The 16,742-nt window shown below is 44.1% G+C and overlaps 1 protein-coding gene across 4 annotated transcripts; it reads left to right on the forward strand.

The window, feature by feature from the left end:
* Positions 1-3,849: 3,849 nt before the first annotated feature.
* Positions 3,850-11,718, forward strand: NR4A2 (nuclear receptor subfamily 4 group A member 2). 4 transcript variants are annotated; one of them, XM_050969246.1, is made up of 8 exons: positions 3,850-4,269; positions 5,933-6,054; positions 6,498-7,363; positions 8,147-8,276; positions 8,634-8,797; positions 9,525-9,727; positions 9,950-10,128; positions 10,247-11,718. In XM_050969246.1, the coding sequence occupies exons 3-8, from the start codon at positions 6,500-6,502 to the stop codon at positions 10,501-10,503; spliced, it is 1,797 nt and encodes a 598-aa protein (XP_050825203.1). In that variant the 5' UTR covers positions 3,850-4,269; positions 5,933-6,054; positions 6,498-6,499; the 3' UTR covers positions 10,504-11,718. The 4 variants fall into 4 exon arrangements, with proteins under 4 accessions (XP_050825203.1, XP_050825205.1, XP_050825206.1 ...); XM_050969248.1 differs by having other exon boundaries at positions 8,634-8,722; XM_050969249.1 differs by having other exon boundaries at positions 6,676-7,363.
* The last annotated feature ends 5,024 nt before the right edge of the window (positions 11,719-16,742 follow it).

The following is a 16,742-nucleotide window of genomic DNA, read 5'->3' on the forward strand; positions in this document are numbered from 1 at the left end:
GTTCCCTAGAGTGGTGGGTTTTTGTTTTTGTTTTTTTTAGATTTTAACACAGTGGTATGTAATGATTATAAAAATGCACATAACTACTGGTCTTTTGCTTATTTTCATGGTCAAATTTTCAAAGTTATCAGAGCAATAAGACTACTGACAGATTATTCTAAAAATGTTACTTTCTTTAATTTTTTTAAAAGATGGCATAAATTGTGGATTTAGAGGAGGCAGGGAACACAGTGTCAACAAAAAACAGCCCTCACTGTTGAAATGTTATTGGTCTGAGGAGAAAAGACACAGTGAAAACTTCACTGCCATCAGTCTATTCTTAAAAACATATTTAATATTTTTGAAAATCAAAGCTTTTTTAATTTTGCTTAGGCTCTGTAGAACTCTTCATTTATTTTAAAAGGCCAATCATTTTTCATATTTATTCCCCTTTGTATTTTTTTTTCAAGAAGATGGTAGCAATGGAATGACATTTAGAAATACAGATACCATGTCTTTTAAGAACTGTATGAAGTCTTCCCATTTGACTGAAAATCTTTACAAAGTTAGTCATTAGGCTTTGGGCCTAAAAAAAAGACTGCACTTCCTGTCAAACTGCCACATCATGGGGTTCCTCTGTATACACAATTTTAAACAGCTGGAGTCATTTTTAGCATGGGAAATCACTTACATTTAGCCCATTGTTTTACTGTTTACAGATATTGCTCAATTCGGTGTGGGTGTACACACACACATTTTCTACAGTCAGGAATCCTCTCATTAAGTTAACTTATTGAGTGTTTTTTAAAAATGTGCCTTTTGGTTTTCCAAACCTGATTTGAATTTTGTTAGGAGATTAAAAAGCCACTACTTCACATGGCATTTATGTGGACATAAAAACTCTTCTTTCTGAGGAGTTAGATTCCTAGAATCTGTCCCAAAATAGAGAGAACCCTATGCCAATTTATTTAGAAATTATTTAAAGGCTTGAAGTAATACACAAGTTGTTATAGTGATGGTTTCTATGCTGCTGTTTCAGATCCATATGCCATTCTGTACTAGGGAGATAAGGTGGGTGAGGTAATATCATTTATTGGACCAACTTCTGCTGGTGAGAGGGATAAGGATTTGAGCGCAGACAAACATCTGAGAAGTCCTGTATATCTCACCAGCAGAAATTGGTCCAGTAAATTATATTCCTTTACTCACCTTGTATCTTTAATATCCTGGGCCCAACCCCTGCACAGGCTGTCTAGGTGCAGTTTTATATTAATTGTGAAGTCTAGCCTCCTACTGGTGGGATCCCTGAACTGCAGTGGCTGATGGTTCTGATTGGACTGCAGCTGCTGTACTTCCACCACTTTTGATGGTGGTTTAAACCTCTTCACACGCTGTGTGCATGTGTTAACACAACTGGCTGTTGGACATCAGGATTCCTACTTACGATAGGAGTAGCTGAAGCCCATTTTGTCACAACTATGTCAAGTATAGGTGTAATTTTGGTACAGAGGGGTGAGCGAGGAGAACTTTCAGTAATTTTTTGCATGGGTTAAAACACTTTCCAGAAAGACTTGGAAGGTACTAATTATCCTCGTGGAAACTTGCTGCTCTTGTATTTTAGGAATAAGATTGATAAGGATTCAACATAGCTGCATAAAACCACTCATCATGCTTACCTGCAAGAAATCATGGGGAATCTGCACAGTTGCCAATGCCATTAACAAGAGCTATCACGAAAAACTTGTGAGCTCCTTTGAAGTACAGTGTGGCTCAGGGGAGCTTGTAATAAATTGGCAGATACCTGGCTTAAAAAACATACCTCTCCTTCTTTTATAGTTATTTGCAGTGCTGTTGTAGCTATGTCTGTCGCAGGGTATCCGAGAGATAAGGCAGGTGAGTGAGGCAACATCATGTATCCGACCAACTTCTGTTGGTGAATGGGAGGAGCTAGTATCCTAGTGCCGGTAGCACAGCCTGGCTAGGATTGCTAAGGAACTTTTGAACGAGGGTCCTTCCCGTTTTGGGGTGGTTTTTAACAAGTGCCTCCCACTGTCAACCTGGGAGCCCGCGGGCACCGAGCCTTGGCGGCTCGCGAGCTTCCGACCGGGGATACTTGAAATAGCCCCGCCCACTCTCGGGCTATAAGCGGCTCCCCCAACTGCAATGGAGCAAGGAGCCGGCCAAGCAGCTGCTATTTTTGGCGCAACCGGCTGGTTGCGTCAATAGCGGCGGCCCCTTGCGTCACGCGCCGCCCCGCCCAACTCTCACTTTTTCCCTTTCGTTCGCTTCAGCCCACGGGCGGCGGCTGACGCTGCTGCGCTCATGCTAATGAGCCCCCTCCCTCCCCCGTGTGCCGCTCGCTGCAGCCGCCGCAGAGCTTAAGGTGGCTGCCTCAGGTTCCCCTCGCCCGGGACGCCCGCGGCTATTTATAGCGCTGCCAAACATAGCTCCCGTGTGACGGCCGAGGGGAAGCGGGTGGGCGGCCGGGCGGCCCCCGGCCCCCCAGCGCAGACACGCGTCCTGGCTGCAAGGAGGGCCAGAGGGGTTGTAGCGGGGCAAGCCCCTTCCCGGTGACGGGAGGCGGATAAAGCCGTCCAAAGGGAGCTGCTTCCCTGCACCGTGGCCGTCAGGTTAATGGAGCTTTGAACCCACGTGCAGGGAGGTCAGATGCTGCAGCCGTCCGGGGAACCAGGATAGATGAGGCGCTTCTCTGGAGCTTGACTAAAACCCCACTGGAGAGCGCCGGGTAGGGACCGGGCGGGGACACCCGGACTGTCTCCGAGGGGGTCATGCCCTGCAGGGAAAGGGGATAAAACATAAAGCACAGGTCATACCCTCGAGTCGAGAGCCAGCTTTCCTCCGGCGGACGGGAGTTGGGGGCAGGTTGGGCTCTTGCTGGGTCCCTATCATTGTTCCTGTTACGTACAGGCAAGTATTTCTCCTTAGCAGGCATTTTCTGCGCGTCTTCCCTTCCTTTCTGTGAGCTGGAGCGCCCACTCCGAGCCGAGTTCAGTGGATTAACATGCAAAGCAGGGACAAGGCTCTGTGACAGCTTCTAGTATTACCCTGGTCTGAGTAAAGCGCACCCCCACCGTCACCCTGGCTCTGCATTTTTTCTCTCAGTGGAGCACAGAGGTATTGACAGCCATGCTTGTACATTGCATAAGTTAAAGTATAATGCGTATAACTCCGTACAATCGGCTTCTTTATTCCCCGCGTACAGAAAGAGACGGTGTCCGCGGCGGGACAGGAACTTTCCTTCCAGAACAAACGTTTATTTCCAACGCCTTTAATTGACCCTTTAAGTGGTGATGTGGGCTGTAAATCAACCGCCCACCCCCACACACAAACACACCTTCCTGACAATTGGACAACTTGTTGCATTAAGCTGTGTGGTTTTGAGAGAAGGATGATTTCAAGGCACCAGCGGACTTCGATTTTATACGGTGACGATTGCTCTGCGCCGCGTAATAAAACATTCTCTCAAATACGCCTGGAGACAGTGAATCTGGTGCTAACAGGCGCTGCTGTTTGTTTTTCGGGGAAAGAGGGGGGGTCCTCATTTTTAGCGTGTAGAAAACGCCTCCAGGGGTCACAAAGAAGGAAAAAAACTGTATCTAGTAAATGCACGAAAGTAGCGATGTCCGTGTGTATGTACGTATGCAAGAAAAATCCCCGCACCGTACTGTGGTATAGACACACAACTTAGCAGACCCCACGCAGACAGAGCAACACACGTTATTACAGCGCGTGTCTGCGTACGGAGAGCCGCAGAGAGATCCTCTAAGGTTTATGACACGGTGTGAGGGGTGGGGGGATCTAGGTCTTTGTTTACAGTCTTGCACATCTAGGGGGTGTACGTGCGGGGGGGGGTGGCACCTATTTTGGAAAAGCTGTAACAAGGTGAACCGAGGGAGCTTGTTCCCACCTTAAAATCTGCACTCTTGGTGATGTCACGTCGGAAATTTACCAAAGCAAGAACTGGCCAACTGTGCAGAGAGATCCAGCCCCTCGGATGGCTGATTGGGCGGGCAGCACTGACGTGCACTGACGCTTGGAGACTTTAGGAGCATGTTGGCTGTGGAATACGGAGCCCACATAAACAAAGGCACATTGGAGGGAAGGGCCAGTCTGTCCGGCTTGCTCGCGCTGTGCTTTACTAGTACTATACTTCCCAACAGAGAATAACTAGCAAGTGCTCCGTCATCGGTTGTTTTGTCTGACGATCTGCCCCTGGGAAACTGTTGTTCAGACGGTTGAATGAATGAATGAAAAAGACATTGCTAACAAGTGAGTATTGATTTTTGTAAAATCCCCCTATTTAATCTTGTCGTTGGTTTACAGCCATCTGCAGGATGCCCTCATTCTTCACGATGGACTCCAGTGGGAGGGCTGGGAGGGTGGCTGGAAGTAGGAAGCGTTAAAATGTTTTGTGTGTGGTTTTCAAATGCAACCTTTTTCCATACTGCATTTCCAAAGTGTCATTCAGTTAATTCCTCACTGAGTGAGCCTCCGATCTGGTTCCGTAAAAGATGCTAACGTGAAATCAACTTTGGTGCAAGAATATGCTCCTGACTTTCTGCTATAACTTTCACCTGTTTGGGGGACATAGGACGTCGAAGTTGGGCTGTTGAGGTAAAGGTGTGTAGCTGGGGCCTGAACTTCCACGGTTACATAGCAGGAGAAAAGTTCTTCAGCGTATGTGTTGCTTGGGCACATTTTTCTCTCTCCATTTCCAAGATTAGCAAGCGGTGCTGGTATTACAGGGTAGTTCTTTAGAGTTCTGCAGTGTCCTATCACTTAGTTGCCTTTGATATTTATTGCTGCCGTGCGCGTGTTATAAGCTTGTGGGGGTGGCTTGCAAGGCTACCTGCTAGTTTAATCTAGCATAGTTATTCTTTTCGGCGGTGACCCCCCCCTCCTGCCACCTTCTATTTACTTAGTGTACACTGACCATCAACAAAGCAAGGCGTCATGCCAGGCGTTAATTAGCAGAACGCGGAAGAGAAAGGAGTGAATGTTTGGATCAATCGGAGTTAGATTGAGGATACGTAGTCGCTGTCTGTGGTATCAATGCAGTCTGGAGATTTTAGGGATGTTAGCGTGGTTTGTTTCACCGGGGAGGGTAAATATTAAGTTTGTGATTGTACAACTGGTAATGTGTTACATGTGTAAGGTGTCACACTATGAAGCAAATAATGTTGGTGGGGGTTTAAAGTCACTCCTGCTTAAATAAGGAGCTGCCGGTTCTGTTTATTTCATATGTCCCCTTTTAACTTTAGTTGTGCATTTTTATAAAACAAAGGGAAAATTATATTAGGCTGCGTTCATTTATTGTTAATTAAGATTTCCCTGGGTAAGTGCATCCACTAGAAGCATTTTCCACCTCTGTTTACCAGGTTTCTTTCATCGGAAACTCCTTTGGCTTCTTTGATTGTCTAGTTACCTTTTTAACGTGGTTTTTTGTCATTTATGCCCCTTTTTAGAGCTGTCGTTAAAAAGTCACATTTGGATTTTAGGAACTTTCGAGGGAAGGTGCAAAAATGTGCCTTCCTCCTTTTATTCTTCAATAAATGGACTCAGATGTTTTTTGGGGAGGGGATAGGTGTTAAAAATCAAATCAATTCCCCCCTCCGTAGAAATAATAGAATAAAATAATTAAAATTAATAATGTAAATAACAACCTGCTTTCAGTAAGTTTTCTTCCCGATAATAACTCATTAGGGGGAACTAGTTTATATGCCAAAATGCCATAAGGACAACATTTCATATTAGATCTGACTAGCTCTTTTCTTAAACTATTTAAAATCTGATTTCTTTATTAAAAGGCCGCACAATGTTTCTTACTAAAACAGGCAAACTTTGTGCTAGAGAAGCTCATGGTTTTGTGATACATTTGTTTCAAATCAATCCTTAGCAAATCTGAACATAAAGTCTATTGTGTCTGTTTCAGAGAGCGTACTGGGCAGTCTGGAGTCCTCACTGATTTTCTAAAATCTTGGAAACTTTGTCTCCACTGAATTCCGACACTGTTCACCTTTAATTCCCTCGAAAACGCCTGTAACCCGGCTGAAGGTTTGTGAGCTTAATTTCTTTAATATTCAAAAGAAACAACTTCACACTGAAAGCCAAGTAACATAAGTAAGACACGTGCGTAGATGTGTTCCAAACAACTTCACATTGTGCAACTCACTTCATCGTGTTTCTTTACAAATGAACTAGCTGAAAATATCATTGTACACAGAAATAAAGCGACTGGTGCTCATTCGGTCTGTTTGTGGGGAACTGAAAGACATTTTGGGGGTACACTATGCACTTTAAACATTCACAAACATCAGAGCTCTATGTACTTTAGTGTAATCTCTCTTTTCCCCTGTGAACACGTTTTCTTTGCGCAATAAGAAGTGTGTGCGGCTTCCTAATGTGGCCCGCAGTGTTGTAGAAAGCAGGTGCACAAGGCAGGGGAGAAAGTATGCAGTTGACCAGGCTGAGTATATATTACACTGTTTCATTTCCAGCCATGCCCTGTGTTCAGGCTCAGTATGGGTCATCGCCTCAAGGAGCCAGCCCAGCTTCCCAGAGCTACAGTTACCACTCTTCAGGAGAATACAGCTCCGATTTCTTAACTCCAGAGTTTGTCAAGTTTAGCATGGACCTCACCAACACTGAAATCACTGCCACCACTTCTCTCCCCAGCTTCAGTACCTTTATGGACAACTACAGCACAAGCTACGACGTGAAGCCACCTTGTTTATACCAAATGCCCCTGTCCGGACAGCAGTCCTCTATTAAAGTGGAAGACATTCAGATGCACAGCTACCAGCAACACAACCACCTCCCCCCTCAGTCGGAGGAGATGATGCCTCATTCAGGCTCCGTTTACTACAAGCCTTCGTCGCCCCCAACCCCCACCACTCCCGGCTTCCAGGTGCAGCACAGCCCCATGTGGGACGACCCTGGCTCCCTCCACAACTTCCACCAGAATTACGTGGCCACCACCCACATGATCGAGCAGAGGAAAACGCCTGTGTCCAGGCTCTCCTTATTCTCCTTTAAGCAATCACCGCCAGGAACCCCAGTGTCCAGCTGCCAGATGCGATTTGACGGGCCCCTCCACGTGCCCATGAACCCCGAGCCATCCGGGGCCCACCATGTAGTCGATGGCCAGACATTTGCAGTGCCCAATCCCATCCGCAAACAGGCATCCATGGGCTTCCCAGGGCTACAGATTGGCCATGCTTCCCAGCTGCTGGACACCCAGGTGCCATCCCCTCCCTCCCGGGGGTCTCCATCCAACGAGGGCCTCTGTGCAGTGTGCGGGGACAACGCGGCCTGCCAGCACTACGGAGTGCGCACTTGTGAGGGCTGCAAGGGGTTCTTCAAGGTGAGCTGGCGGTGCTGAGAGCGCATGGGGAGGGTTGAGGAAAGGGTTAATTCACAAACACCAAAGGGATCCCCCTCCTGCGCTCACCCACACAAATGCAAAGCAACAGCCTGGCCAAAGAGCTCGGGCGCAGATCCCACTGGGAGGGAGGGTAGAACGGGAACCACAGAAGGAGCAAACAGGAGGGCAAATGTTTGCAAATAACAGTGCCTTGTGCTCCTCTAAGCCCGATGTGGTTTTGTAAAACTCCTCGCTGCAATGGGCCTAGACACACTGAGGTCCTTGGTGCCGGCCCCAAATGGCTGCAGGTCCTTGGCGAGAAGTTGCGTGCAGCAGTTGAACAGGAGGCATTTGCGTGTGCTAGAAGCTGCCTTCCCCTTCAGATTGAAATTGGTTAGGACAGAGAACCGTGTCTAAGCTAACCAAGTGGAACAGAATTCCCTATGGTAAAATTAAGTGATCTCTTTATTTCACCATCCTGATTGAATAATCTTATCATTTTAAATAGAGAAGGTCTCCAAGGAATGTAAATAATATGAATGCCCACGGATTTGTATTTACTGAGCGTCTCCTTCTCCTTCTCTTGGCATATAAAACACTGCTAGGAGCTGCAAGGTTAGCTCAAATGTTAACGCTATCAATTTTCTTCTGTTAAATGCCCTGGAAAAAAAGGGAGGGATGGGGGGAATCCCAGCCATTCAGACACTTTAACTTGATCAGTTTGGGGCTGCAGAATTTAATGGAAAGTAACAAATAATTTGTCATTTCCTTCTCTCTGTGTAGCGCACTGTCCAGAAAAACGCAAAATACGTGTGTTTAGCAAATAAAAACTGCCCAGTTGACAAACGCCGCAGAAATCGCTGCCAGTATTGTCGGTTTCAAAAGTGCCTTGCAGTTGGCATGGTCAAAGAAGGTAGGTCTTCAGCGATCCCCAGATACACCCTCTCTTTTCCTCTCAGATACACCCTCCCCCACACGTACTTTCTGTTCCCTCTCCACCCCAGAATTTCTTTGTGTCAGGCCTCAGCTGGGAGAGTGATCTCTGATTCCCTGAGAGCCATACAGATTTGTATTTAAATAGGATCCCCTTGGAATAAGAAATAAAATAAAGCAGCATTTTTGTACCCTTTTCGGATGTAGCTCTTTGCAGCCGTGGCGATTTATACACAGGAGGCCTAGGTACCTTTAGCGAGGGGGGAGGGGCTGTGTGTTTCACTCTCGTGTGTTCTATGTGGGGGGAAGGAACGCTGAACACCCTTTTCTTTCGCAGTGGTTCGCACAGACAGTTTAAAAGGCCGAAGGGGTCGCTTACCATCCAAACCGAAGAGCCCCCAGGAGCCCTCTCCCCCCTCTCCCCCGGTGAGTCTGATCAGTGCCCTGGTGAGAGCCCATGTCGACTCCAACCCGGCTATGAGCAGCCTGGACTATTCCAGGGTAAGCTGGAGACAATATTAACATACAGACATAGCTGCAAACACGCACACGCACACACATGCCCATATGCAGAGAGAGAGAGAGACTAGTAACCAACCCCCTTCACACACTACACACTGCAGATATCGGTCCCATTTGTTCCGCAGAGTTTTGGGACTCTCGTGACATTGTCACGCACTCCTGTATACTCTGAGCACATACTTTTCTCTGCACACCCTGAATGCTGGCAGCCTGTAGTCCAGGCACTGAGTAGTGAACCTGTGGCACACTGCACTGGGAATGAGGGAGAAAGTAGTATAGCAAGAATATTCTGTGTTATTCCAGCTGCGCGGAAATATAGGATCTAATGAAAGGGGGGTTATTAAAATACATAAAGTGCTATAATTTGTATTAAGAGGTTACCAGGCTTTCCAGGAGGCTAACACCGGGACTGGCATGAATACTAACTTGCTAATTGTGTTGTGTAGATAAGAGTGAACGCTTCTCAATGCCGGGTGACCCTCTGTTTAGTCTGTATAGAAATGGCAATTTACATATTCAAAGCAACGACCTCATAGCACCATCCCTAATTGAATTAATTGCCCTGGAACATCTAATTTCCTTACTGGTCAGAGAGAGGTTTAATTGTTATAAAAACCTGGCTCCCCTACTAGAAATGGGGTTAGCAATTTCACGGGTTATATATTTTAGAGAACCTCATTAAGTGCTTTTTAAAATGAAATTCCAGTTCCAGGCTAACCCTGACTACCAGATGAGTGGAGATGACACTCAGCATATCCAGCAGTTTTATGATCTCTTGACCGGCTCCATGGAGATCATCCGAGGATGGGCAGAAAAAATCCCTGGTTTCACTGACCTCTCTAAACCAGACCAGGACCTTCTCTTCGAATCCGCTTTCTTGGAACTGTTTGTGCTGCGGCTAGCATACAGGTAAATGGCCAAAATTCAAAAGGCAACTTCTGGATTATTATGAAATCAAATCCTTTCATGGTCCACTGATCTGCGTTTTATTAACTCCTGGGTAATTAGGTGCCTCTTAAATCCTCCATTTATTGCTCTTCGCGTAATTAGTTGTTTAGCTTATCTTTTCTTTTTCCCCCTTTTCTCTTTCTCGCCTTCCCCCCCCCCCCCCCCCCGTTGTATTAATTGCAGGTCCAGCCCAGTGGAGGGCAAGCTTATCTTTTGCAATGGGGTGGTCCTGCACAGGTTGCAGTGTGTCCGTGGCTTTGGAGAATGGATTGATTCCATTGTTGAATTCTCCTCCAACTTGCAAAATATGAACATCGACATATCTGCCTTCTCATGCATCGCTGCCCTGGCTATGGTAACAGGTCAGTACAGTTCTACCTTCTTGTGTTTGGTGTTTCAACATCACTGCACAGCCCATTTGCCCTGTTCTGGTATCCACATTGTCAAACCTGTGATGTCCTGCATCCTTGTCTTTTGCAGAGAGGCACGGGCTAAAGGAACCCAAGAGGGTGGAAGAACTTCAGAACAAGATTGTAAATTGTCTCAAAGACCATGTGACTTTCAATAACGGAGGTTTGAATCGCCCCAATTATTTGTCCAAACTCTTGGGGAAGCTCCCTGAACTTCGCACCCTTTGCACACAGGGACTGCAACGCATTTTCTACCTGAAACTAGAAGATTTGGTGCCACCTCCAGCAATAATCGACAAACTTTTTCTGGACACTTTACCTTTTTAAGACTCTTCCCATGCACTTAAAGTGAACTTTAAAGAAAATAAACTCGACCTGTCTGAAGGGGAATTCACCTGTGCGCAAAGCAGCACCTTTGGGTGCCAGATTCCCATCCCCAAAACTGTTGCTAACCTCCTGAAGGCAAAACGTGAATGGGCATTTTGGCTCTGGGGTATCAAGGATTCAGATGATGGACAACTTAAATACCATGGTATAAGCTTTTTATTATCGGCTCAAAATGTTATTAAGAAGGACTTCTGAATAAAACGACGATCATATTTGGCAACTCTGGGCTAAGACTCATATGATGACAAAGTATTAAGGTGACCCACAAGTCTCGCCCTCTTAAAGACTAAAGTTTTCTATGTAAAAGAAAGCTGTAATATATACTAAAACTAAATGTTGCGTGGGTGGCATGAAATTAAAGAAGGCAAAGGCTTGTAAATTTATAAGATGCAGTTTGGCTTTTTAAATTATTCTGTGCCTATTTATGAATAAATATTAAAATCAATTCTAAAAGAAAGAACATAGATGTGTTTGCAAAGAAAGAGAATGAAGTAACTCAATGAAATGGGAAAGCATGATGATTCTAGGATGACAATGTTATAGACACTTGCTATTTCAGTAATGTCTATATTCTATAAATAGTATTTCAGACACTATGTAGTCTGTTAGATTTTATAAAGATTGGTAGTTATCTAAGCTTCAAACATTTTCTCAATTGTAAAATAGGTGGGCACAAGTATTACAAAACCGAAATCTTGGACAAAGGGGCATATAGTGTTTGTAAACACCGTCCAACATTCCTTGTTTGTAAGTGTTGTATGTACTGTTGATGTTGATTAAAAAAAGTTTATATCTTGATTATTTTGTTGTCTAAAGCTAAACAAATCTTGCATGCAGCAGCTTTTGACTGTTTCCAGAGTGCTTATAAAATATATAACTCCCTGGAAATTACTGAGCACTTTGAATTTTTTGTTTTGTTTTCTATGTCTAAAATTGTCGGTTAATATATTATTTTATGTTTGAGTAATATTTTTAATATTGCCATATTCTGTAGTATTTTTCTTTGTATATTTCCAGTATGGCACATTATACAAGTCACTGCCTTTTTTTCTATGGTGTATGACAGTTAGAGACGCTGAATTTTTTTTCCTGATAAACTCTTTCTTTGAGGAAAGACAATTTTAATGTTTACAACAATAAAACCATGTAAACGAATGGAATTTCGTCTTCTTTCCGTCTAAGCGAGAAGTACCAATACCAAAATCCATTGCAGATAAAGAAACTTGACTGTGGAGATATAGTAATAAAAAGTGAAAAGGAGAACGGATGCGCTATGTCACTTATTTAGTAATTTGTGGAGATGAATTTGCAAACTTTGAAAGAGGAGCAAGAGGAACACCTGAGACTAAAAGGTTGGTCCAGATTTTATCCTTAGGAGGTCCCTGTCCTTGTATTGAGTCCAAGCACTACTTTTAACGGCATGGAAGTCGTTTAAATCTTCGAGTATATTGCTTTTGTAAAAGCAAGGAACTTTTATGGATTCTATTTCCCAAATCCTGTACTGTAGCTCCTGGGGTCTGTTTGGGATGGGGGGGGGGGAGTAAAGGGGAACTAACGCTGGTGACAATGCCACAGATGTTTTTTTCTGAAGTCTGAAGATTTTTTTAAAACGTGTTTAAATTTTGTTTACATGAAAATATTTTCATTTTAGGGATCAGTGGAGCCTGGCTTAGAATACTTAGAGTTCTCTTTGAAGAAAATGTCTGAATAAATAAGACAGAAATTGACTACTTTGACTCCGGCTTGCTATAAATAAGTTATGACGCAGTCTCATATTTAGCGACTTTTAAAGTTTAAAGAAAATGAAAGCTAGAAAAGCTAATTTAACTGTTTATACTGACCCCTAAGCCTCTTGTATTTCAGTGTGAGACTGAGAAATAGACCTGTTTCATAGCTTTGAACGATGAAGGCTGCAAATTTGTTCAGAAACAAAAGTAGATTTGAGAAATTGTGAAACAATATAATGTATTTAAAATGTGACGATTTGAATGATTAGCGCCAACATATATTTATGTGGTAAAATTTACAGTGAAATGAAAGCTTTGGTATTATATGCGGGGAATTAAGGAAACTTCAGTCTCTTATGTTAGGGAAGGAAAATGTATGTAGAGATGTATCCCGGAGACGATGCTGAGGTCTGTTATTTTCATCTGTTTTGAATATATTATCTGCAAATTATAATAAAGAAAATGGATGGACAGATTAGGGAGAAAGAGATAAAAACCAGTTTTCCGGGTTTCCAGAAAAGGGAATTTAGGAGCGACAGATTCTCAATCTATTTTCAGAGTCCAGGAGCGTGGGAGGTAAAAACCCAAGTCACAGCTAACAAACCTTATTAAAATAAGGAAATCTGCTGAGCCCTGTAGTTAGACAACTGGAGGCAAAGGCGTGAGATAAAGAAGGGGAAGCGAGAGTGTATTGAAACCTATTCCATCAATTGCGCGGCTCTAGACTGAGTAGGTGTCATCAACTGTTATTTCACTTCTTACCTATCCAGGCTAACAGTGAATCCAGCTGATACCGCACTAGGATGTGCTGAGCAGCGTACAACCCCGGTATCACTGAACTCCTGTCTCCACCCGGGGTTGTACCGCAGCGTCGCCCCGCGATCTTCATTGTCTTCCCTTCGGATACAGGCTCTCCGCTTCACCCCACGGGCTGCGCTTGGGCTAAGGCGGGCAGCCTCTGGGGAGAAGGGACAGGTTCTGTGTCCAGCTTGTCTGTTGTTTGTCCCTAAAGGGAGCAGGATCGGGGGCTCTCTGCGGTACAATCTGCTGTCCCAGTCTCTGACTCTTTAGCAGTACAGGGGATGCAGAATCTTCCTAATGTCTCATCCCCCGCGTCTCTCGCCAACCCCAGCTGTTTGGGGCCAGGGATCTCAAAGTCTTTGAGCAAGAAGCTTCTGTCGCTGCGGATCAAACTTTTTTTAAGTTAGTGCCCTGACCGATTCCTTAAGCAGAGAAAAGGCGAAGGATCAAAAGGCAGGGTCCCTATGATAGCCTCACGCAGTCCTCGAAATCCAAGCCGGAGTGAGGTTCTCCAAAGAGACTTGACACTTTCCAGGGCAGGGTTTAGGTTCGGGGTTATTTTACTTCTTATCCCCAAATGCACTGAAACAAACGCTGAAACCTTCCTCATTTGGACCAAATTCTGTTCTCATGATGAAGTTACTTCGGATGTAGCCAGGTGTAGCTGTGATTATAACGGAGCTACTCTGGCTTTAGCAGATGTGCATGATATCAGAATATAGCCCAATGCTTTTAACAGATTAATATTTCTCTAGGTAAATGTACAGATTATTCAGGATATACGTCAACAGCGGGACAATACTATTAATTGATGGAGACACCTATTGTTAATTCAGTTTGGGAAGTAAAGTTATTTTTATTGCCTGATGCTGATCGTCTCTCTTAGCATCTCCAAACTGATTTCCTCCATTTCGTGCGCTTCTTCTGAATGTCTTTACGCTTCTCATTCTCAGGTACGCCTTTACCGTGACTTTGCTTATTACAGTTACGTTAAATGTAAAGATGCTGTTATGTCAAGAAGCACGTTTATATTTAGTTAAGGACTCGCATTGGTCTGAAAGCTAGGGCACAAGGACGGAGCTTGTGATTTTACAAGGGATGGAAGAAATCACTTGTGCCTGTGTGACTTCTTTTCTTATTTGCAGAACACAAATAGTTCAGCCTTCCCTTTTAGGTGCCTCCTGCACATCACTGAAAGACAATAAGCGGGTCTTGGGAGTTATTTTGTCTCTCTCTGTGTATCTAATACACGTAGCTTTAGAGAGGAGAGATCCATTGTCATATGAACACTTCATGTGCGCTTTATGTAAATACCTCTAAAAAGAGAGGATTACTTAGCTCCATAATATAATAGCTCTGTGCACACAATTAACAATTATGGGAAGAACTTTCTGTGTTTTCTGTGTTTTTATGGATTTCATGTTCCCAGGGAAGTTCTTTGAACTAAAGAAAAATCTCCAGTTAACCCAAATATGCAGCGACTCTTTCACAGTGACCTTTCCTTGGTCACATACTCTCATCCACTCATACCCCTTAATCCAGAGCTCATCTGTTGCCTCTCTGGCGTGGAGGCTGCTGAGCCAAAGCCCTTTGCAACAAGGTCTAGCCTCTTCTGGGAGGTTGCAGGCCTAATCACTTTTGGAGGTCAATAGGGGCAAAATATTGCCCCAGCAGGGGACAATATTCCGAGACAAAAGCCAGAAGGTGAAGGGACAATATTTTGCAGCTTTTAGTTGATGTAATCTGATCTGTTGTATTGCATGTGTGCATTGCTCTAAAATTATAGATCCTGGCTATATTCAGCACCTGAAATGCTTCCAATTCTTTACACAGCAAACACTCCTATTTTGTCAGAGCAGTTATTTGATCCCGAACTCTGATGGACCATTCCATTGTCACAGTCAGTAGAGGGGTGCGGGGCATGTAATGAAAGTATACACAACAAACAGCACATATCTAACAGTTGCTCAGGGCCTAATGTGCTCCCCATCCAACAACCTAACAAATAACACCACCTGCAGTAATGCCAGGGATGTATTTCTTTCTATTATATAGTTGACTTTTTTGGTTCTCGGTGTGTGTGAGTTTTGAAGAAATCAGGTCAAGACCTTTGCACTTACCAGTGGTTATTGGCACATTGTAAACGTCACTCTTTGGTAGCTACTTGGAGTGCATAATTTGTTCTTAGTTCTATAATCATATTTTGCAAATCATTTAGATAGAAAACAAAAAGCCTAGTGTGATTCCTCATTCCCCCCAAAACCGATATAACTGATGATGATGAGGCAATACATCTTTTCACATGTCATCAACCATTCGCATGCCTTAGGTCGAAGAGACCCCGATCTTGCTTCCATCGAAGGGAATGGCAGCCGTCTCATTTACTTTAAAGAGCGTAGGGTCTGCCCATAAATCGGTGATGCATCGGCGTGCCTGCAAGTGTGGCAGGACTTGTGAGCATGTGCGCTGAATTCTTTTGCCCTGCGGAGGTTCCATCGCCTTCTGAACTAATTTTTCAGGCACTATCACAGATCTTAATAGTCAAATGAAGCCTTTTAGGCTTTGAGAATGGAGGGAGAACTCAGGCTGTCTCTGGGATGGTACGCCACACCTGTACGCGTACATTTCCAGAAGCGTGAGTATACACACCAACAGCGAAACTACATTTGTTTTTCTGTTCGTTGTTTATAACACATCGTCACTGTGCAAATAGCATCGTTTCAGCTATGCCTATAGGTCATGTTGCTTCCACAGCAGCAGCTGTGTCATATGTCACAATAACTCGGCTGGTTATTGCAACACAATGGAAAGGATACTGGATTGCCTGGCTTGGGAAGAGTTTCATCTTCTACTCAAGGCTTATTCTCTGTAAATACACTTAAAGAAACCGGAGGTCACAGACTTTAATGGGAATCCCAGGACTAAAACCCGGCGCACCATTTTCAAAATGTAGGGGATAACCATCAGTCATAATAAAATAAGCCAGGAAATTCAGGTTTCATCTTGAAATGCCGTCCTTACAACACATATGGGCCTCAGTTTTGTTCTTAGACAGATGGGGCTTATTGCCACATACTCTGTAAAATCAGCAGCTGCTTGTGCATGCATACGCACTAGCTGGTTTTATGTATATGTGGCGACAGGCACCCACCTACTAGGAGCAAGTATAAAACAAATGCAATTACTCACGGTTCAAACACCTCTGCAATAAGGCCAGGACGCTAAAGACGTGTAGGAATCTATTCTCCCCTGGGTACCACAAGGAACTCCCATTAAAGTGAATGGGAGTAATGCACACATTAAAGGGAGGATGCCATTTCATGTTACTTCAGAGCAGTTGTTTGAATGTAAATGTTACATGCAAGTATAGACTGGAGTTTATATCCCGGACACATTGGAATAATAATACACAAATACAGACAATTACCAATAATTTCTGTGCACATTTACTATATTTTATGCGGGCTCACCTATTTTCAGGTTTTTCAGAGAGCCGTATAAGGCAAGTAAAAGCGCTTATGAGACTTCACGTCAATTCATTATAGTCTTTTAAGCATATTTCTTTAGTGATAGCCATGAACTGGCATGTGCAGCACACACACCTGGGTAAAGTGAGTGAGGTTGCATTTACTCACGCAAGCACAGTTGATG

Source organism: Gopherus flavomarginatus, chromosome 10, assembly GCF_025201925.1.
Source record: "Gopherus flavomarginatus isolate rGopFla2 chromosome 10, rGopFla2.mat.asm, whole genome shotgun sequence".
In the NCBI taxonomy this organism is placed as follows: Eukaryota; Metazoa; Chordata; order Testudines; family Testudinidae; genus Gopherus; species Gopherus flavomarginatus.